The sequence below is a fragment of the Mastigoproctus giganteus genome, chromosome 3, assembly GCF_048544385.1.
Source record: "Mastigoproctus giganteus isolate SK-2022 chromosome 3, ASM4854438v1, whole genome shotgun sequence".
Lineage (NCBI taxonomy): Eukaryota > Metazoa > Arthropoda > Arachnida > Uropygi > Thelyphonidae > Mastigoproctus > Mastigoproctus giganteus.
The window spans coordinates 30693062-30717778 of record NC_143577.1 but is presented as its reverse complement, the minus strand read 5'-3'; the positions used below and the strand labels follow the sequence as shown (position 1 = coordinate 30717778).

The 24717-nt window shown below is 37.7% G+C and overlaps 1 protein-coding gene across 2 annotated transcripts in view; it reads right to left on the bottom strand.

Annotated features, from left to right (window-relative positions):
• LOC150087841 (spectrin alpha chain-like) overlaps positions 1–24717 on the bottom strand; it is a 455664-nt gene that overhangs the window by 300565 nt on the left and 130382 nt on the right. For both annotated transcript variants that reach the window (XM_090369231.1, XM_090369232.1), the window contains exons 17-18: positions 14167–14341; positions 6677–6745 (exon numbers count right to left, since the gene is read on the bottom strand). In XM_090369231.1, the coding sequence (XP_090225357.1) occupies positions 6677–6745; positions 14167–14341 (244 nt within the window). The remainder of the gene's footprint in view (positions 1–6676; positions 6746–14166; positions 14342–24717) is intronic.

The window sequence follows — 24717 nt, the reverse complement described above, 5'->3', positions numbered from 1 at the left end:
TTAAGCTATCAACTTCCACAATGACAGAGGGAAGTGTGTTCCAGCAATTACTTCCCCGCTGGCTAAAGGAAAATTTCCGCACATACATTCTACAACTGTCTTTTCTCAATTTGAATTTATGCCCCCTCAGGTTCGTAATCCGAGCAAGCAGACGAATCCCATTAGAATTCAGTGTGCTCAACCCATACAAGGCCTTATACACCTCATCAGATCACCTCACAGGTGCCTAGCTCCAGACGCTGCAATTTGCAGAACTTAAGCCTTTCTTGGTAAAAGGACCCCTTTGTTCCCTTCGCCAAACTTGTTGCCCTTCTCTGTACAAGCTCAAGCAACTCTACATCCTTCCTAAAATGAGGCCTCCAGACCTGTAAGCAGTACTGAAGGCATGGCCTGACCATTGCCTAATACAAAGGGATAATCACCTCCTTTTCGCTGCTACCAAAATTCCTATATATCATTGACAATAACCCACAACCTTCTCTGGAAGCCTGTCTGCATTGCTCAGAAAACTTCATATCTGACTGCACAATTACTCCCAGGTCTTTTTCATTTTCTACCACCCTAAGTGTAGGGTGGTTTCATTTTCTACCACCCTAAGTCTACCACCCTGAACATACCACACAGTTGGTACGTTTCTCTATGGTTACTTCTACACATATGCAGTACTTTGCATTTGTCAATGTTAAACTTCAGTTGCCACTTCTCAGCCCATCTGTCCAAATTTTCTAGATCCTGTTGCAGTAGCACATTTCCATTACTGTCATTAACAACCCTGCCAACTTCGTCATTTTTCCCTGCCAAATTTGTCATTTGTAAACTTCGACACTAAGCCTCATATACCTTTATCAATATCATTGATAAATACAACAGACTCTCGATTAACCGGGACACTTCAAGACTAAATTAAAAAAAAAAAAAAAAAAAAACCAGCCAGAAATCAAAAAAAATTCAAGTAATAACTAGAATAGGTATAAACAGATATTTTGCAATTCGTAAATAAGCAACAAGTGGCATTATAAGTCGTCATTGGGAGATTAGTGTACCTATTATCTTGCAATCCCTGCTATCATCACACCCGCCGTTAAAAAAAAAAAAAAAAAAGAGAGAGAGACCAAATGTTTAGTTTGTTTTAATGCGTCACGTCGACCGTTGTGTTCCGTTGCAGCGCAAGAGGACAAATTTTGTTTCATTATTTATGTCAGGGATGTCGGAATTTTTTTTATAGTAATTTTTTTTTTTTTTGTTTAGAAATTGCGAAGATGATGGGTAAATGCAAAAGAGTTGCGTTTCAGTTAAACAAAAACTTGAAATTATTCAAAAGTTTAAAAACGGTGCATCTGTTAAATCTCTAAGGAATCATTATAATAAGAATGTATCAAAATGGCCAAAACATTAACAAGTATCGCACGGAATTCAGATTTGTCAATAATAATATAGTAGCAATATGTTGTTAGTCATTCCTGAGTTATGTAAAACTCGACAAAGTAAGAAGTCCTAAAACGTATCTCTTACGTGTGTTGGGGACTTTTGTACTTTTGGATTAACCGAGAAATTGATTATCTGGGATTTTCACAAACGTGCTATTGAGACACCTTGTTCTAATTTCTTAATTAGCTCTAATTTCTGTGCCACATTTAAGTTCACATGCTTTTCTGTTAACTCCTCTATCACTTGATGCCATTTTAAATTGTAAGGATTGCAAAATTATTTAATAAAGAAAGTCACAATTCAGAAATCACAGAAACACTCTGTATACAATCTGACCACACGATAGCTTGAGGCAGACTGAGACCGAAACAAAGCGAGTCGGTAGACCTGCAGTTTAATGTCCCAAGTCACGTTCAGCTTGCAGTTCAAGTCACCGCCTACACTTATCTGTTATCTGTAATCTGGGAAAACAGCTATTTGAACTCGTTTTCAGAAAGAATAAAAAACGATTTCCTGAATTTGATTATAAAAATAAAAGTTGGTAATTATCAAAACAATAATGGAAATAGGTAATTATCATTAATTTTTAATTAATTAATAATTAATTAATTTTTAATAATAACACTGAAGTTTTGTATAACCTAAAAAAAAATATGGTCGAGATTAATATGTACATTACTGTATTATTATTTGTTCGGTCCATTAAATCTGAAATCCATTACATCGGGGCTGTTAAATCGAGCGTTTACTGTAGATGAAAAATACTCATACAAAAAAAGATTATCAGATATCTGAGCAGGATCATCAACAGTCGAACCATAGATATCAAGTGGACCAATTTGATTCATCCCCTTCCTTTTAGAGTTTATATAAGTAAAGAAGTCCTTGCTATTGTAGGCAACTTATTCCAGTAATTTATAACTTGCTGGCTAAAATAAAATTTCCTGCAATCCAGTCTAAACATCTACCCCCATAACTTGAATTTATGGTCACTAGTTCTAGAATTATTTATAACCGTGAAAATTTCGCCCCATTCATTTTACTTACACCTCTCAGAGCAGTATAAGTGGCTTATACCTCTCAGAGAGGTATAAGTAAACACCTCAATCAAGTCTCCTCTAAGGTGCCTAGTTTCCAAGCAGTGAAACCCACATATTCAAAGTCTTTCCTCATATGGACGTCGTTTTGCCATTTTCACCATGCAAGTTACTCTTTAAACTGGAGTAATTACTTTATGTTGTTTGACACTGATGCATTATGGAGAGTGCTTTAAGGTATTTATCCATGAGGCCACAAACATATTCATTCCAGTTGAGAAGTACCCCAAAAAAAAAAGGTACCAAAATTGATGACAAGAGACTTCAAAGATTTCAATTACCAAAGAAAAAAGCATGGGGCAATCACAATATGTGAGTTGCATGAGACTGCTTCATAAAGAACTATAAGCATATATGTAATAAAACCACCATGAGGTAAGACTAGCAAAAGCTGAGTATGAAAATTTACTGGCATAGAGAGCTAAGAATTGGTACGAAGTATTCTACTAATATATTAATGCAAAAAAGCAGAAAGTAAATATGATTATGATAGGATTGTGCAAGATCAAACTGGTGGTGTAATTAATGATCCAGCTAAAATGGCAGATGAGTTGAACAGGTATTATGCAACTATCTTTACTATTATCATTAGTCTTAGTAGAAGCATATGATGCAAGAAAGCAAGCTTATATAGCATCGTCCATAAAAAAAATAAAAAAAACCTTCCCATTTCACCCATCCACTCTAAATGCTTGCCTAGTTCTGCCTTGAAATTATTTAAATTGTCGACCTCCACAACGATGGATGGAAGTTTGTTCTAACTATCAACCGCCCAATGGCTAAAGGCAAATTTCCACACATCTATTCTACAATTATCTTTCCTCAATTTGAATTTATGTCCCTTAAGGTCAGTCATCTGAGCAAGAGGACGAATTCCATCAGCATTGAGCTTGCTCAAACCATTCAAAGCCTTATACACCTAAATCAGATCACCTCACTGGTGCCAAGTCTCCAGACACTGCAATTTGCAGAACTTAAGCCTTTCTTGATAACAGCAAACCTTTGTTCCATTAACCAATCTCGTTGCCCTTCTCTGTACTCATTCCAGCAGCTCTACATCCTTCCTAAAATGAGGCCTCCAGACCTGTATACAGTATTCAAGGTGTGGCCTGACTATTGCCTTATACAAGAGGACAATCACCTCCTTATCCCTGCTAGCAAAATTCCTGTATATCATTGACAAGACACCATGAGCTACTCTAGCAGCCTGTCTGCACTGCTCAGAAAACTTCATATCTGACTGCACAATTAGCCCCAGGTCTTTTCATTCTCCACTCCCCAGAATAACACACCACACAGTTGGTATGTTATTCGGGGTTACTGATACATATGTAATACTTTACATTTGTGAATGTTAAACTTCAGTTCCTACCTCTCAGCCCATCTGCTCAACTTTTTCTAGATCCTGTTGCATAGTGTGCTGTCATTAATTACCCTGCCAACCTTTGTATTGTCTGCAAAACTTGGACATTAACCCTGATATACCTTCATTAATATCATTGATAAATACAGAAAACAACAAGGGGCTCAACACCATATCCTGGGTGACTCCACTAATAACATTAGTCCACAAAGAGTAGTGTCCATTGATTACCACTCTCTGTCCTCTCCCACTCAACCATCCTTTATCCATTATAGTAACTTGCCCTTATTGCTATACTGCTCCAATTTGTACAGTAGTCTTCCAGGGACTCACATCTGGTGAGTATGGGCTTGGCACACCAAGGGTGCATAGCACACGCTTCTTGATTAGACCGGGGTTCGAGCCCATCACCACCAAATACGGAGGATGTGGAAAGGTCAGGGAATGACCACTGCATATCCCAGAGCAATATGGCCTTAGTTGCTAATGCTCCTAAAAACCAAACAACAACAACACCAAGGGTCCTGAGCTGGATATCATCATTCTTCTCTTTTTTGGTGATTCTCTCTTTCTTCTTTCTCTCTCAGGGTACTCAATTTTTTTTGGCTGGTGCAGCATAAGCTTCAGGCTTCCTTGCACCATATGGATAATAATAATAATATGCAACAGTATCACAAGCTTTCCTACAATCCGAGTATATGATATCAAAATTATTTTTTCTGCATCCAGTTCATTTGTGACCACCACATCTCAGTATCCAATCAAATTTGTCAGACAACACTTTCCCTTAACAAACCCATGCTGTGTGTGAATTATTACTGCAGCCTTCTCTAGATGATCCTGCAATGCATCTTTAACCAGTGACTCCATTATTTTACCCTGAACAGAAGTTAAACTAAATGGTCAGTAATTACTCGTGTCACCCTTCAATTCCCCCACCCTTGTGAACTGGGGATACATTTACACACCTCCAGTCCATGGGGATCTCCCCTGAATCCAAGGAAGCTTTCATAATTATCAATAAGAGTTTCTTCCTTTGCTGCCTCCTTTAATATAACTGGGTAGATCCCATCCACTCCAGGTGCCTTTTTAATGCTCAGCTTCAACAGTTTCTCTTCCATTTTGCTCTCAGTTATTCCAAAATCATTTAGCTTGCTAATATACTCGTTCAGTTTGTCAGCTACTTCAGCAGGATCATCAACAATCAAACCATCAATATCAAGTGGACCAATCTGATTCATCCCTTTCCTTCTAGAGTTTACATAAGTATAGAAGTCTTTGCTGTTTTTCTTTGTATCCTTTGTCAAAAATTTCTCATAATCTACCTTCGCTTGCCTAACATCCTTTGTGACTTGATTACAGACTAGCTTATATCTACCATAGTGTTCTGTGTCACCTGATAATTTATATGTATCCCACGCATTTTTCTTCTCTGCAACAAGTCTCATAAGCTCATCTGCCATCTATTTAGGCCTAAACCTTGAACAGTATTTCTTAGTTGGGATGAAAAGCCTAGTAGCTACCAAGATTACTTAATTGAATGCTTCCCATTTAGAATTTGCTGTTGGTAACATCATCAGTTGGTCCCATTGTATAGAATTTTAAAACTGTCTGAGAGCACTGTAGACCCCTTTAAGAAAGGAAAAACCCTTCCGTTTACCTCTTATGGTAGTTACATCTTTAAGTAAATCCCACATCGGTACACTGTGATCACTGCCACCTAGTGGTTCCTTTATCTGCAGATTATTAACGCATGAAGAATCACTGTTGATAATCAGATCAGGAGTATTACACCCACTAGTTGCGTCTCGAACATGCTGCTGTAGAAAACAATCATCCAATAAATCCACAAAAGCCTTGCTAGTATGCAATAGACAAACCCACAAGTTCCAGTCAATATCTGGGAAATTAAAATCCCCCATTATAAGACAATCTGATTTACTGGCTCACTTTATTTCTCTGTACAACTGTTGGTTGTACTGATCAGAGTCATTAGGCCTATAATACACTCCTACTCTTAATTTTGCTTTTCCAGTGCTTATGTCACACCAAACTGACTCAACATTGCACTGTCCACCGTGTCAACTTGATGCACTTCTTTAGATTTTATGTCTTTGTTAACTAACAGCAGAACTCCTCCTCCCTTCCTATCCTGTGTATCTTTTCTGTACACATTGTACTCCTTAAATTCCAATTCTGTTCTTCTTAGTTGGGACAAAATCTGCGTGAAACCACGTCTCTGATATTCCAACAATATTTGCCTTTGATGTCTTGACCAACAAAAACTAAACTACATTTGATGATAAATATGTCAGATGATGTCAGAGAAATGCCTATCTGAAAACCTACTGAAGCTAAGAGAGTGCAAAGCACTAGGGATGGATGATGTACATCCAATTATACTGAAAAAGGCAACAGGCGATTGCATTCAACCATTAGTAATGTTAATGAGATCATTGTTAGATTCAGGGATTGTTCCCTGGGACTGGACATATGAGGGACCCATAAGGGAGGAGTCAAAGATATGATGGGCAATTATAGACCAGTGTAAACTTAAGGAAGTCTTGCTTGTTTTGATTAGTAGATTACAAGAATTAAACAGGTGATCAAAATATTCATTAACATAAACCTAATCATTATTATTTTTGACTAATCATTATTATTTTTCTAATGACTAATCATTATTATTTTTCTAATGACTAATCAATATTATTTTTCTTTATAGATACTATTTTATTTACATTAATATTAGATTCTTCAGATTACAAAACAATTGACATAACCCTACCTGATGAGATGCCACATCAGCTTCAAGTAATGCATGCTTTTTCAGAAGATTCTGAACACTTGTCAAATCCTAAGGGTAAAAAATATGAAAATGTAAACAAATTTAATATATTTTTAAATAAACATATATAACAAAAATTAATCCAAGAAACATTCATTAGCAATTTAATTAAATAGGCTTAGGTTTCAAAAATAGGCTCCTTTAATTTAATTGGAAAATAATTTTACAGTATAACTAAATCTCAGTGTTTCCAGTGAGATTTAAAAAACCTGCTTTTGTAATGCAATGTAAATCCGCATTTTCTACAATTGACATTTACACCGATATTATATAGTTAATTTAAACCCATAACTTATTATGACTTGTGCATTTAGCCTTCAAAGTATTATCATTATCTTCACCATTTGGCATCTCTCATATTGGGGAATTAACTTTGCAACCGTGATGGCATGTCTGCATTATCAGGGTACTGCCCGCCCATCGATGAATGAGCCATCAAGCTCCAAAACGTGTCTGGGTGGTGGTGCCCACTGAGAATAAACAACAGTAGTCTCCTCTACTAGAGAAGCGTTATTTATTTAAAGTAGTGCAATACCTGGTATCTCGTTATGAAGGTAGCCACAATATGAGATAAAATCAAGCGATGCCGTTACACTACTTATGTAGTTAAATTTATCAGAAGAAAAACTATGGTGTATTTACACTGAAATTATATATTTTCCACAATGAATTCACCAGCAAAATAGTATAGGAAAAAAGTCATGAGCTTCTGACTTATTTATATGACAGGAAAACCTATGGAAAAAAAAAAGTAATAAAGTAATGACACTACTTTTGGAATGTCAACTGCAAAATCAAAAACCTGATAATCAAAAAATGGAACAGTTTTAAACATGTTCAAATAAAAGTGTAGGATTTGGTGGACAGGATTCTATGCAAATAAACATTTCTGTATAAAAACGGTAGAGGAAGAAATGAAGTTCTCTGAACAGCGTAGCCAGACAGCAAGGAAGGCCGATATCCTATTCATGATTTATCGAACATTTCTCTGCAAGATATGGAGGTTATAATCTCACTGTATCTAGTTGTAATCCAATCCTATTATCCAACTGTATTTTTAATTGCAAGACCATGTGTGGAATACTGTATTTAAGCAGCAGCTAAAAAAAAAAAACTTCAGCTTCTTGAAAGATGAGTAACCTGCTTGATGAGACCTAACAAAGGGCACTCACATGAGGAAAGACTTTGATCATGTGGGCTACAGAATTTAGCAATCAGTCACCTTAGAGAGTGACCTTCTTGAAATCTATAAGACTCTGAGAGGGGATAATAATATCAGTGAAGGCAAAATTTTCACTATGGTACAGTGGACCCCGCTTTGCGATATTAATCCGTTCCAGAGACACCATCATAATGTAAAAATATCATAATGTGAACCCAATAACAACATATTGTAGCTAAGGTAAAGAAAGCCAACATTAGAACCATGGCAAACTGGTTTGCCAGTACCACAGTTTCTCCCTCATTCTCAGTAAACTGATGGTGCATGTTATCGGTAACAGCAGTAGACGTCAAGAATGATATACTGATTAACATATAGGAATGACAGATGATGTAATGATTAGTTTTTTCTTATTATTAAAAGCAGATAATTGGAGTTCATAAGTGTTTTTGCTATTAAAAAACCATATTACTGATTTCTTTGTATATTTTTAAGGTTAGGTTTCCTAACCTAACCTTAAAGGATAGATTAGGAAAAAAAGGAAAAGGTTTCTTTATTTTTTGTCCTTACTTAGACACATTTTAACTACTTCGACTAAAAGTTCTCAGTCATGTAGTGATAACGTCTCACTTCACCCAGCAAAATGCAAAATAAAGCTTCATTTTACAGCAAAATGCAAAATAAAGCTTCATTTTACAGCAAAATGCAAAACAAATGGTCAGAGAATAAAAACACTATTGGAAAATTCAGAAAGATGAGATGAGATAAGATGAAATTTAACTCAGGAGTGGTCACTTCGGATCTCTCAGGTGACTTGTGAGAAAAAAATTTGTGCATTTTTTGTTGGTTTAAAACTAATGAATGAAACTTTCTCTACCTTCCTAAATATAGACCTTGTTTTACTTAGGTTGTTTCTAAGTGATGTTTTATGTTTTTAACGGAGTAAATGCATGAAAGAACAAGACTGGTGTTGCAAGCCAAATTTTTTCAACTATGCATAGTTTTTAACTATGCATAAAGTACTGCACTCCAGTAAACTTCTACATGAGCATCTTTGGTAGAACATAGATTGTCAAGAAGGTAGCTGATTTCATTCCCTCACAGGTAGTTGAGGCTGATAGTTTGAATAAATTCAAAGGCCAACTGAATAGTTGCCTCTGTGAGGAGGGAAGCACATAATTTGTATTTTCTTATCTACTTCTTTTTTTTTTTTGCTAGTGCAGAAAAAGCCTGTGGCTTCCTTGCACTATATGGAGAATACTATTATTAAGTGTCTTAAAGCATCTCTTGAGGAATAGGAGTCACTGCTTGTTCAATCCAGTCTTTTAAATCTGTGACATTTTTAACTTTTGCTTTTTGTACACACCTTGTCCTTTATATAGCACCACATAAAGAAATCCATAGGTGTGGTGATATCTGGAGAACAAGGAAGCCATGAAATGGGACCATCTCAGCCAATCCATTGGTTAGAAAATTTTTTATTCAGAAAATTGCACATGTGCAAGCCTCACTTTGGTGTCGGTCCCATCTTACTGCTAGAACACATGTGGTTGCATATCTTCCAGCTAAGGTGCAGCATACAATTTGAGCATATCTACATAATTTGTGGAGTTCACAGTGTTTTTGTGGAAGAAAAATGGCCAATCACCTGACTGAATGACAGTGCACTCCACACATTTACCTTGATACTATCACACTTGTATTTGTGAGCTACCAAAGAGTGAGAATTTTCAGATCCCCATATGCAACAATTGTGTCTGTTAACTTTATCAGACAGGTGGAATGTCACTTCATCACTGAAAATTACATTTTCCAGAAAGTGCTTATCTTTGTCTATACAGTCGAGAATGCAAAGGGCAAATTCATCTCATTCTGGTTTATCATGAGACTTATTTCCAGGACAATTTGCACTTTGTAAGTAAAAAGTTTAGAACTCTTGAGAACCACCCTGTGCAATGTTGCTCACAATATTTTGCAGATGCAGGCTTGCCTGGGAGATAGATTTTGTAGGACTTCGGGTAAACACTTCCTGAATTTCCAAAACTTCATCTGCAGATACAATATACCTACCTGCTCCTATGTGGGGTAGCATACTGCTGGTTTCTTGAAACCGTTTCGACCATTGCCTCATTGGTTGTTCCATAGGTGGATTTTTCTGAAATTCCTATTGAAAACATCACTTTACAGATTTAGTATCTCACAGCCACAACACACACTGCTTTCTTCCTGCACTATTGCCATTTTAATGCTGTACTGCCACAATGCTGGTTGGTATTCAGGCTGCCAACTGCATAAGAAAAACTCATTGAGTTTCTTTGATAACTGCAGCGTACCATTTGAAATACCCATTACAAACAAATTTTAATCAAGCTTCATAATCAGGTGAATAATTTATAGACACACTGTATATCTTCCAAATAGAATACAAAGTGGAAAAAAGCTGGCAAGCATTTTTTTCCAGCTTGCCAGCAAACATATGTGTACATGTGTAAATTAAAATTTTTGAACATTGGATCATTTTATCAACTCTAAAATTGAACCACCTAATAGTTTCATATTTATAATATAACATTTTTTTTCTTAATTTTAAGCAAAGTTAATAAACGTTTCTACATATTTTTGCATCCATACATAAGATATAAACAGAAATATATGCACATGCACTAAATTAATTTCACGTTTATATTTTATAGCTATAACTTTCTTTTTGTTCCTTCAGTAGAATTAATATTTTTGTTTTTTTGTTTATAAATAACATGTGCAAACACAGCATTTTTATATATATTTAATTTTTTGATAAAAAGAAATGTAGATACAACAAAGTACTGAAATTAAGTCAAAAAATACAAAAACATTTTATGTAAATAAAAACAAAGTCGGTCACTTGACAGGAGTTGCATGATCCAACTGGGCATGACCACTGCCAGGTTAACAGATACTTTGAGTTCCAAAACATTAAAAAAAAAAAGTAGAGTATGTCAGAGATAAAAAAAAAATAAACTAAAAATTTTTAGGACAAGGCAAATCAAAAGGCAGAAACATTAAAAAGAAAAAAGCATGTAAAAGTTAATTCACAGACATAATGTCTAAAAGCATATGAGAAAAAAAAAAGTACATTTTCAGATTCCAGAAATTTGCCTTCCACCCCCAGTGTAGCTGTAGAGCCTATTAAAAATAATATTTCTTTAAATGCTATTAGCATTAGCTAAGTAGAGGCATATGATGCAAGAAAGCAAGCTTATGCAGCACCAACCAAAAAAAAAACAAATAAATAAAAAATAAAAAAAAACCACTTCCATTTCACCCCTCCGTTCATTGGAAATACCTGTCCAGCTGAGCTTTAAATTTATTTTTTATTTATACCATCATCCATATCATTTATAAATACAAAAACAATAATGGACCCAATACTGAACCCTAAGGGACTCCACTAATAACATTAGTCCACGATGAGCAGTGTCCATTGATTACCACTCTCTGTCTTCTCCCCCTCAACCACTCCATTATCCATAGCAGCAATTTGCCTCCAATGCCACACTGCTCCAATTTGTGCAGCAGTCTTCCATGTGCAACAGTATCAAAAGCCTTTCTAAAATCCAAGTATATAATATCAAAGTTATTCCCTGCATCCAGTTCTTTTGTGACTGCATCATAGTATCCAATCAAATTGGTCAGGAAAGACTTTCCCTTAACAAAACCATGCTGTGTCTGAGCTATAACTGAAGTCTTGTCTAGATGATCCTGCAGTGCTTCTTTAACCAGTGCCTCCATTAATTTTCCTGGAACAGAAGTTAAACTCACAGGTCTATAATTAATTGTGTCAGCCTTTGATCCTCCTTTGTGAATTGGGGTCACATTTGCACATCTCCAGTCTATGGGTACCTCCTCTGAGTCCAAGAAAGCTTTCATAATTATAGCTAAGGGTTTGCTTACTTCCTTTGCTGCCTCCTTTAATATAACTGGATAGATCCCATCCGCCCCAGGTGCCTTTCTTGTGTTTATCTTCAACAATTTCTACTCCACTTTACTCTCAGTTATTGGGGTCACATTTGCACATCTCCAGTCTATGGGTACCTCCCCTGAGTCTAAGAAAGCTCTCATAATTATAGCTAAGGGTTTGCTTACATCCTTTGCTGCCTCCTTTAATATAACTGGATAGATCCCATCCACCCCAGGTGCCTTTCTTGTGTTTATCTTCAACAATTTCTACTCCACTTTACTCTCAGTTATTACGAGATTATCTAGCTTACTGCCAGAGCTGAATACACCTCTGGCATTCCCCTCACTGAATAACTCCTCATGTGTGAATGTCGATGAAAAATATTCATTTAGATTGTTAGCTACCTGATCAGGATCATCAACAGTAGAACCATCAATATCAAGTGGACCCCTTCCTTCTAGATTTTACTTAAGTAAAGAACTCTTTGCTGTTTTTCTTTGCATCCTTTGCCAAAGGTTTCTCGTAATCTGCCTTCGCCTGCCTAACGTCCTTTGTAACTTGGTTTCAGACCAGCTTATATCTATCATAGACTTCTTTGTCACATATTAATTTATATGTATCCCATGCATTTTTCTTCTCTGCCATATGTCTCATTAGTTCATCTGACATCCATTTAGGCCTAAGCCTTGAACAATATTTCTTAGTTGGTATGTAAAGCCTAGTAGCTTCCAAGATAAGTTCTTTGAATGCTTCTCATTTTGAATTTGGTGTTGGTAACGTCATCAGTTGGTCCCACTGTATAGAATTTAAGTACTGTCTCAGACCATCGTAGTCGCCTTTACAAAAGCAAAAACCCTTCCCTTTACCCCTGATGATAGTTACCTCTTTGAGTAAATCCCACTTCAGCACACTGTGATCACTGCCACCTAGTGGTTCCTTTATCTGCAGATTCTTAATGCATGAAGAATCACTACTGATAATCAGATCAAGAGTATTACTCCCTCTAGTTGCCTCCCGAACATGCTTATGTAGAAAACAATCATCCAATAAATCCACAAAAGCCTTGCTAGTGTGGGAGTGACCAACCCACAAATTCCAGTCAATATCTGGGAAATTAAAATCCCCCATTATAAGACTCTCTGATTTACTGGCCCACTCTATTTCCCTGTACAGTTTCTTATTATACTCATCAGAGTCATTAGGCCTATAGCACACTCCTACTCTCAATTTTGGTCTCCCAATCCTTATGTCACACCAAACTGACTCGACACTGCATTGTCCAGCGATGTCGACTGGCTTCACTTCCTTGGATTTTATGTGTTTCTTAACTAATAGCATAACCCCTCCTCCCTTCCTATCCTGTCTATCCTTTCTGTACACATTGTACTCCCCAAATTCCAGTTCTGCATTCCTTATATCTGTGTGACACCACATCTCTGATATTCCAAATATATCTGCCTTTGATGTTTTGAGCAATACCTCAAATTCATCAAATTTATTTACCAAACTCCTAGCATTGGTGTACACGCAAATATACATGCACCTGTTCCTATTCTTAGCTACCCTAACACAACCGATGTGTTTACTTGTACCGCAATGACTCCCAGCAGTCTCTGAAATATCCTGCATCTTGTTTTCCCGGCTGCTGCTCATTCCAATTGAAGCAGTGCAAGAATCACTTTCACCTCTGCCAGTGGCTACTGTTAATCTATTAGTCCTTTTATCCCCCCAAGCTAGCAGTTTTCCGACTCACCTAACACTGCCTCGATAACATCAGCAAATATTCTTGCACCCTTTCGATTTAAGTGTATCCCATCTCTGTAGAAGCAGTCTCTCCTGTTAACAAGTACAGACCAGGCTGAAAAACAATTCTACCCCTTGAGCCTTGCACAATCTTTCCAGGGTTGAATTGATCGACAAGGCTCTCATCATATAAATGTTATGGCACAGTTCTGGGCTTCCAACATGCCAACAATTTCAACTTATATTCTGAATCAAAACTTTTTGTATTAATAAATAAATAAATTTCCTTTATTTGCGAGATTGCTAAAGTCAGAAGAGTTTACTTATTCATTGTACATATATATATATATTGAGTTATTAAGGCAGCCAGATTTTTAATGGCATAGTTCAGAATGGGCCAAGCATTTTTTGTGACAGTTTACGGGCTCAAACCCACAAACTCTTTACTTATGGAAAGTAAAGTAACCACTTGACCATGGCCAGCCCCTAATAACAATAATTATAAATCATTACTAGCATACAAGATGGCCAGTTATTATCACAAAATATTACTGATTTCAGATTTTAAAAATTTAAATGACTTGCCTTTCCATAATCTTCTGATATAAGTTGTCCTTCAATTTCTGACAGCCAAATCTCAATATCCTCAATACCTCGATTAAATTGCTGCTGTGCAGATGCTTCTGCTAACTTTGCTCCCTTTTTTTCAGTGGCTTCTACTAACATTCGCCAGAGATCTATAATTTCCATCATTCGGTGACTGAAATAAAAAATCCAACATGTATTTTAAGAAAATATTAATAAATAGTACTTTTAATCTCTTATCAGTAAAATATCACATGTACGTAGCATGAAAATTAGATCTTATGTAAACAATGCTGATATTATAAGAAATTTTAATTCACAATACTTGCTGTAATGGCCACTCTCCAAACAAATTTTGTTACAAAACACTATACTCATAAAGGGCAGAGTTCAATGACAGATAGCTGATTATAAAGGCATAAACATTTTCTTATAATGCAGCCATATTATAAGGAAAAATTTAGGTTGTGATTTAATAATTACTACATTAAGGATAAACTTTATCCTATAAAGTGACTGTATTTCCATCAGAGACGGACTGAGTTAAAAATTCTTACTGGGGAAAACAAATAGAATGTATTGGAGGTCAGACTGTAATATTGAAAATCACACCGGCCTCCATCCCACCGAGATTTCCCCGATAAATCCTATGGCCTTTGATTTCCACTTAGGAAATGAAAAATCTAATATAAAAAAAAAAAAAAAAGCTTTATAACTATTGAAAAAAAATTCCAAATCTAAATGCAAAAATGAAAACAAAACGTGAAACTCTGAATAAGAGCTAACATATGCATGCACACACACAAACACATATGCACCAAAGTATCCACAACTTTATTCATTAAGTTTTAGATTTTAAAAACTGAAAAATTTTACCTGAATAATTTTTTTTTGTAACAACAAAAATATATTAGTTATGTAAACCCCATGATAAATGGAGATAAAATAGCATTTGAATAGCAAGTTTATCAATGTTGAAAGATAAATTTCACTTTATTGATGTCTGTGTTTTACCCAGGCAGAAACAGAAGTTCAGAGAGTTATTGAGATGAAGAGGCCAGAATTCTTTCAGATGAAAATGAGAATGCAGCTGCACTCTTACATCCCTTTTCATAATTAGCATTGATCCATTCTCACTTCTAACCAATGGAATAGAAAGTAAAGCAGCTGTTGTTTTGAATAGAGTTTTAATAATAGTCCTTATCAAACATTAACAGAAGCCAATGGACTCTCGTAATTTCAAAATCATTTTAGCATTAGCATTAGTAGTGGCAAATGATCCAAGAAAGCAAGCTAATTCAGCCTCAGCCAAAAAAAAAAAAAAAAAAACGCTTCCCATTTCACCTATTCATTCTCTCCAATAGTGTGTCCAGTTCTTCCATGAATTTATTTAAGCAATCAACTTCCTCTTTCCTCAACAACAGGTGGAAGTTTGTTCCAACAATCAGCCATTCACTGGCTAAAGGCAAACTTCCACTCATTCAATTCTGCAACTGTCCTTCCTCAATTTGAATTTGTGTACCCCATGTGTGTAGTCTGAGGAAGAGGAAGAATCCCATTGGCACTGAGCTTGCTCAATCCATTCAAAGCCTTAAAAACCTCAATCAGATCAGATCACCTCGCAGATGCCTACTCTCCAGGCACTGCAATTTCCAGAACTGAAGCCTTTTCTGGTAAGAGCACCCCTATGTTTCCCCCAACAATCTCGTTGCCCTTCTCTCTACTCATTCCGGCAATTCTACACTTGTCCTAAAATGAGGATTCCAGACCTGCATGCAGTACTGAAGATGTGGCCTGACCACTGCCTTATGCAATGAGATAACAACCCTGTTAGTAAAACTCCTGTATATCATTAACAAAACCCCATGAGCTGATCTGGCACCTGTCTGCATTGCTCAGAGAACTTCATATCTGCCTGCACAATTACTCCCAGGTCTTTTTCATTTTCTACCACCTTAAGTGTAGTACCACACAGTTGATACGTTAATCTGAGATTACTGCTACCCATATGCTGTACTTTGACTGGCATTTCTTGGCATATCTGCCAAGAAATGGCAGTCAAAGTACAGCGTATTCTCAACTGCCATTTCTTGGCATATCTGCACAATTTTTTCTAGATCATGTTGCAGTAGCATACCATCATTCCTGTCATTGGCTATCTTGGCAACCCCTGTATCATCAAACTTGGATTAAGCCTGATATGTCTTCATCAGTATTATTGATAAATATAGAAAACAACAATGGGACCAATGCTAAATCCTGAGGGAATCCATTAATAACATTAGTAGACAAGGAGCAGTGCCTATTGATTATGACTCTATCTTCTACCACTCAATGCTCCATGTACAATTAGTGTACATGCAAGTATACATGCAAGGGTTCTCCTCAGATCTCGTACTCTTAATATCATTAGTGCCAAACGTGTACAACAATATCACCCTTTGTGCCCTTAAAAGATGATAACTGCTCTACTTTTGCTCCTGGAAGAGTTATCATCTACTTTTGCTCCTGGAAGAGTTATCATCTACTTTTGCTCCTGGAAGAGTTATCATCTACTTTTGCTCCTGGAAGAGTTATCTTAGTCATATTCCACCTATCCCTCTTGCACAATGTGTTTCCTGTTTCCCTGACAATAGAGTCACTGACAATGACCCCTCCTATGGGACTAGCATATTCTGCCTTGGTGATTTCCATTATGTTGTCTGATGCACAAGCTCTGGTGTTGTTTGATGCACAATCTCTGGTGTCGTCTGATGCACAAGCTCTGGTGTTGTCTGATGCACAATCTCTGGTGTTGTCTGATGCACAATCTCTGGTGTCGTCTGATGCACAAGCTCTGGTGTTGTCTGATGCACAAGTGCTGGCATTGAGTTGGCCAGCTGAGAGTTGATGGGCCCCATTTAAATTCCTTCATGGGCATCTACCCTACTCTTCAAACTGTCATAAACACCCATCAGAATGCTGAGTTGGCACCTAATGTTTTCACACTCCCTACACCTGTTACACACAAAGACATCCCCCTTGCCTGAATCATGTTCTGTTCCAGAGGGGTCTGCAAACATTTTGTTAGGCTGTGATATGTAAGCATTAGTATTAGCATTAGTAGAAGCATACGATGCAAGAAAGCAAGCTTATGCAGCATCAGACAAAAAAAAAAAAAAAACCCTCCCATTTCACCCTTCCATTTGTTTCAAATGCCTGTCCAGCTCAGCCTTAAATTTATTTAGGCTATCAACTTCCACAACAAAAGATGGAAGTCTGTTCCACCAATCAACCACCCGCTGGCTAAAGGCAAATTTACGCGCATCCATTCTACAACTCTTTCCTCAATTTTAATATATGCACCCTCAGGTTCTTAATCTGAGCAAGAGGAAGAATCCCATTAGCATTCAGCTTGCTCAAACCATTCAAGGCCTTATACATCTCAATCAGATCCCCTCACAGGTGCCTACTCTCCATGCACTGCAATTTTCAGAATTTAAGCCTTTCTTGGTAAGAACACCCCTTTGTCCCCTCACCAATCTTGTTGCCCTTCTTTGTACTCGTTCTAACAACTAAAAAAAAAAAAAAAAAAAAATTTATGTTTATACTCCGGCATGACAACCAAGTCAGTAGAGTTTACAATAAATCGTCAATACAAATATTTATCGTATTTAGTAGTCACGGGCTTGAACCCTGGTCCACTCAAGGAACGCGTGCTATGCACTCTCGCTCCTGACCACTGGGCTACGTTCTACATCCTTCCTAAAATGAGGCCTCCAGACCTGTACACAGTACTCTAGGTGTGACTTGAACATTGCCTTGTACAACGGGATAATCACCTCCCTGTCCCTGCTAACAAAATTCCTATATATCATTGACAAGACTCCATGACCTGCCCTGGCAGCCCATCTGCACTGCTCAGCAAACTTCAATTTGACTGCACAATTACTCCCAGGTATTTTTCACTTTCCACTTCCCTGAGTGTTGTACTACAAAGTTTATACATTTCTCTTGGGTTATTGCTACCCATATGCAGTACTTTGCATTTGTCAATGTTAAACTTCAGTTGCCACTTCTCAGCCCATTTGCCCAACTTATCTAGATCCAGTTGGAGTGGATACTGTCTTTACTGTCGTTAACAACCCTGCCAACCTTTGTATCATCTGCAAACTTTGACATTAAACCTGACATACCTCCACCAATATCATTGATAAATAATAAATATACAAAACAACATTGGGCCAAACACCAAACCCTGGAGAACTCTACTAATAACGTTTGTCCACAAAGAGCAGTGTCCATTGATTACCACTCTCTGTTGTCTCCCACTCAACCATCCCTTTATCCATTGTAGCAACTTACCCTTAATGCCGTACCTCTCCAATTTGTACAGCAGTTTTCCATGTGCAACAGTATCAAAAGCTTTCCTGAAATCGAAGTATATGATATCAAAATTATTTTTGGCATTCAGTTCCTTTGTGACACAGTATCCAATCAAATTGGTCAGACAAGACCTCCCTTTAACAAACCCATGCTGTGTCTTAACTATTACTGCAGTCTTGTCTAGATGATCCTGCAATGCTTCTTTAACCAGTGATTCCATTATTTTCCCCGGAACACAAGTTAAACTAACAGGTCTATAGTTACTTGTGTCACCTTTTAAACCCTTTTTTGTAAATTGGTGATACATTTGCACACCTCCAGTCCATGGGGACCTCCCCTGAGTTCAAGGAAGCTCTCATAATTATGACTAAGGGTTTGCTTACTTCCTTTGCTGCCTCCTTTAATATAACTGGATAGATCCCGTCAACCCCAGGTGCCTTTTTTTATGTTCAACTTCAGCAATTTCTTCTCCACTTTGCTCTCAGTTATTACAAAATCCATTAGCTCCCTGTTAGAGTTTGATAAACTTCTGGCACTCCCCTCATTGAATAACTCATGTGTGAATGTAAATGCAAAATACTCATTCAGTTTATCAGCTACCTGAGCATGATCATCAACAGTCAACTGGTTCATCTATGTTATCTGGTCCAATCTGATTCATCCCTTTCTTTCTAGAGTTTACATAAGTAAAGAACTCTTTGCTGTTTTTATTTGCATCCTTTTCCAAAGATTTCTCATTATCTGCCTTCGCCTGCCTAGCCTCCTTTGTGACTTGATTACAGACAACCTTATATCTGTCATAGGCTTCTGTGTCACCTGATAATTTATATGCATCCCATAAATTTTTCTTCTCTGCCACAAGCCTCATTAATTCATCTGACCTCCATTTAGGCCTGAACCTTGAACAGTAATTCTTAGTTGGAATGAAAAGCCTAGCAGTCCCAAGATTAAGTCCCCGAAGGCTTCCCATTTAGAATTCAATGCTGGTAACATCATCAGTTGTTATGTTGTTACATTGGAATATCATCCCCTTCGGTTCTCCCTCAAGCTACAACATTCTAATGTTTTCACACCTAATGTCTTCACGCTCCCTGCACCTAGTACACACAAAGACATCCCCTTGCCTGAATCATGTTCTGTTACAGAAAGGTCTGCAAACATTTCAGAAACTGCACATTTTGTTGGACTGTGATATGTTACGTTGGAATATCATCCCCTTTGGTTCTCCCTCAAGCCACAACATTCTCACTACTTTGTGCCCATTGCTTTGCTGCTCTAGTCTGGGGCATAATACTGTAACACTGGGGGAAAAATTCAAATGTTCTTATCGAAACAACACAATGGTGGCAGAAGTCTACTATGGTTTCTTAAGCAATTACAAAGGCCAAGTAACAAACACATTCACCACCTTAATCAGAGAATCACAAATGATGACTACACTACTAAATCAAAAGTTATAAAAAATAATAATATTAAGTAATAGAGAAAATTCCACTTAGCAGCTTCCAAAAAAGTTGCACATCCAGATCATGAATGACTCAATTCAAAGCTGCAATGCATGAACACTTTGATCATGTCTCCTGTGAAGAGATGTGTTTGTTTGTTTGTTTGTTTGTTATTTGGTTTTTAGGAGCATTAGCAACTAAGGCCATATTGCTCCGGGATATGCGGTGGTCATTCCTTGACCTTTCCGCATACTCCATATTTGGTGGTGACGGGCTCGAACCCCGGTCTAATCAAGAAGCATGTGCTACGCACTGCTGCTCCTTCCCACCTGGCTACGGAGGCGCCGAAGAGATGTGATTGAAGTGTTCATTGCTTGATATGGACTGAGTAAACTACATGCTAATTGCATCCTTACCCTTTCTCAGACAACAAATATAAGGGGCCATAAATTGAAAAAGCATAGTTGAAGGATATATGTGTGAAAATTTGGTTTCAACCCGTGGGTAATTGTTGGAACAACCTGCCATCTAATGTTGTGGAAGTAGGTATTTTGAATATATTTACTGAAGAACTAGACAAATTATTAGAGAGAGTGGACAGATGAAGTGAGTGAGGTGTGTGTGTGTGTGTGTGTGTGTGTGTGTGTGTGTGTGTGTGTGTGTGTGTGTGTGTGTGTGTGTGTGTGTGTGTGTTTCTGGCTGATGTTGTATAAGCTTTCTGCTTTGCTTCATTTGCTAATACTAATACATCAGCAAGAAAATCAATATACAATAAATGCTCTTCAAACCACTGAAAAACTAGTTAATTATGTTTTTAATCTAGTTAAAAATATCATTGTTGTTAACTAGCTTTCTCAGTGTACGTGATTTTAAACTAGCTTTTAAAAATCTTCAGCACTGCCTAAAATAAATAAATAAATGTTTATTGCCAAGAATATATATGCATACAGCAAAGTATATATATATAAACCAGCAAAGTCCCCTTTACGGCCAGAAAGATGGCCAGGGGATTAACATAGCTGAAGAATTAACAGCGAAGGAGGAAGCTGACATCAAGATATCCAGTTTCCTCTCCAGCAGGCGTTAACAGGGTTAGTAAATAGCATTAGCATTAGTAAAGGCATATGATGCAAGAAAGCAAGCTTATACAGCCAAAAAAAAAAAAAAAAAAAAACCCTTCTCATTTCATCCATCCACTCGCTCCAAATGTTTGTCTAGTTCTGTCTTGAATCTATTTAAGCTATCAACTTCTAAAAGAGATGGAAGTTTGTTCCACCTGCTGGCTAAAGGCAAACTTCCACACATCTATCCTACAACTGTCTTTCCTCAATCTGAATTTATGCCCTCTCAGGCAATTATTCTGAGCAAGAGGAGGAATCCCATCAGCATTGAGCATGCTCAAACCATTCAAGGCCTTATACACCTCAATCAGATCACCTCACAGGTGCCTAGTCTCCAGACACTGTAATTTGAAAAACATAAGTGTTTCTTCATAAGAGCAACCCTTTGTTCCATTCACTAATCTTGTTGCCCTTCTCTATACTCGTTCCAGCAGTTCTACATCCTTCTTAAAATGAGGCCTCCAGACCTGTATACAGTACTCAAGGTGTGGCCTGACCATTGCTTTATACAGGGGGATAATCACCTCCTTATCCCTGCTAGAAAATTCCTGTATATCACTGACAAGACACCAAGAGCTATTCTTGCAGACTGTCTGCACTACTCAGAAAACTTCATATCTGACTGCACAAGTACCCCCAGGTCCTTTTCATTCTCTACCACTGTCAGAGTAGTACCACACAGTTGATATGTTACTCTGGGGTTACTGCATCCCATATGCAGTAACTTTACATTTGTCAATGTTAAATTTCAGTTGCTACCTCTCAGCCCATCTGCTCAACTTTTCTAGATCCTGTTGGAGTAGCATACTCTCATTAGTGTCATTAACAACCTTGCTGACCTTCGTATCTTCTGCAAACTTAGACATTAAGCCTGATATATCATCATCAATATCATTAAATAGAAAGGGTCCAAGAATGTTTGCTGATGCTATCGAGGCAGTGTTAGGTGGGTCGGAAAACTGCTAGATTGGGGGGATACAAGGACTAATAGATTAACAGTAGCCACTGGCAGAGGTGAAAGTGATTCTTGCACTGCTTTTATTGGAATGAGCCACAGCCTGGAAAATAAGATGCAGGATATTTCAGAGACTGCTGGGAATCATTGGGGTACAAGTAAACATATGGGTTGTGTTAGGGTAGCTAAGACTAGGAACAGGTGCATGTATACTTGCATGTACACCAATGCTAGGAGTTTAGAAAATAAATTTGATGAATTTGAGGTATTGCTCAAAACATCAAAGGCAGATATTGTGGGGATTTCAGAGACGTGGTGTCACACAGATATAAGGAATGCAGAACTGGAATTTGGGGAGTACAATGTCTACAGAAAGGATAGACAGGATAGGAAGGGGGGAGGGGTTATGCTATTAGTTAAGAAACACATAAAAACCAAAGAAGTGAAGTCAGTCGACATCGCTGGACAGTGCAGTGTTGAGTCAGTTTGGTGTGACATAAGCATTGGGAGATCAAAATTGAGAGTAGGAGTGTGCTATAGGCCTAATGACTCTGATGAGTATAATAAGAAACTGTACAGGGAAATAGAGTGGGCCAGTAAATCAGAGAGTCTTATAATGGGGGATTTTAATTTCCCAGATATTGACTGGAATTTGGGGGCTGGTCACTCACACACTAGCAAGGCTTTTGTGGATTTATTGGATGATTGTTTTCTCCATCAGCATGTTCGGGAGGCAACTAGAGGGAGTAATACTCTTGATTTGATTATCAGTAGTGATTCTTCATGCATTAAGAATCTGCAGGTAAATGAACCACTAGGTGGCAGTGATCACAGTGTGCTGAAGTGGGATTTACTCAAAGAGATAACTACCATTAGGGGTAAAAGGAAGGGTTATTGCTTTCGTAAAGGTGACTACGATGGACTGAGACAGTATTTAAATTCTCTACAGTGGGACCAACTGATGATGTTACCAACAGCAAATTCAAAATGGGAAGCCTTCAAAGAACTTATCTTGGAAGCTACTAGGCTTTACATACCAACTAAGAAATATTGTTCAAGGTTTAGGCCTAAGTGGATGTCAGATAAACTAATGAGACATATGGGAAAGAAGAAAAATGCATTTGATACATACAAATTAACACATGACACAGAAGCCTATGATAGATACAAGTTGATCTGTAACCAAGTTACAAAGGAGGTTAGGCAGGCGAAGGCAGATTACGAGAAATCTTTGGCAAGAGATGCAAAGAAAAACAGCAAAGAGTTCTTTACTTATGAAAACTCTAGAAGGAAGGGGATGAATCAGATTGGTCCACTTGATATCGATGGGTCAACTGTTGATGATCCTGCTCAGGTAGCTAACAAACTAAATGAATATTTTGCATCAACATTCACACATGAGGAGTTATTCAGCAAGGGGAATGCCAGATGTGTATTCAACTCTGGCAGAAAGCTAGAGAATCTTGTAATAACTGAGAGTAAAGTGGAGGGAAAATTGTTGAAGATAAATACAAGAAAGGCACCTGGGGTGGATGGGATCTATCCAGTTATATTAAAGAAGGCAGCAAAAGAAGTAAGCAAACCCTTAGCCATAATTATGACAGCTTCCTTGGACTCAGGGGAAGTACCCATGGACTGGAGATGTGCAAATGTGACCCCAATTCACAAAGGAGGATCAAAGGGCGACACAAGTAATTATAGACCTGTTAGTTTAACTTCCGTTCCCGGAAAATTAATGGAGGCACTGGTTAAAGAAACACTGCAGGATCATCTAGACAAGACTTCAGTTATAGCTCAGACACAGCATGGTTTTGTTAAGGGGAAGTCTTGCCTGACCAATTTGATTGGATACTATGATGCAGTCACAAAAGAACTGGATGCAGGGAATAACTTTGATATTATATACTTGGATCTTAGAAACGCTTTTGATACTGTTGCACATGTAAGACTGCTGCACAAATTGGAGCAGTGTGGCATTGGAGGCAAATTGCTGCTATGGATAAAGGGTTGGTTGAGGGGGAGAAGACAGAGAGTGGTAATCAATGGACACTGCTCATCATGGACTAATGTTATTAATGGAGTCCCTAAGGGTTCAGTATTGGGTCCATTATTGTTTTCTGTATTTATAAATGATATTGATGATGGTATATCAAGCTTAATGTCCAAGTTTGCAGACGATACGAAGGTTGGCAGGGTTGTCAAGGACACTACTTTCACTATGCTACTGCAACAGGATCTGGAAAGGTTGAGCAGATGGGCTGAGAGGTGGCAAATGAAGTTTAACATTGACAAATATAAAGTACTACATATGGGAAACAGCAACCCCAGAGCAACGTATCAACTCTGTGGTACTAAACTGACAGTGGTAGAGAATGAAAGGGACCTGGGGGTGGTTGTGCAGGCAGATATGAAGTTTTCTGAGCAGTGCAGACAGGCTGCAAGAGTAGCTCATGGTGTATTGTCGATGATATATAGGAATTTTTCTAGCAGGGATAAGGAGGTGATTATTCCCTTGTATAAGGCAATGGTCAGGCCACACCTAGAGTACTGTATACAGGCCTGGAGGCCTCATTTCAAGAAGGATGTAGAGCTGCTGGAACGAGTACAGAGAAGGGCAACAAGATTAGTGAATGGAACAAAGGGGTGCTCTTACGAAGAAAGGCTT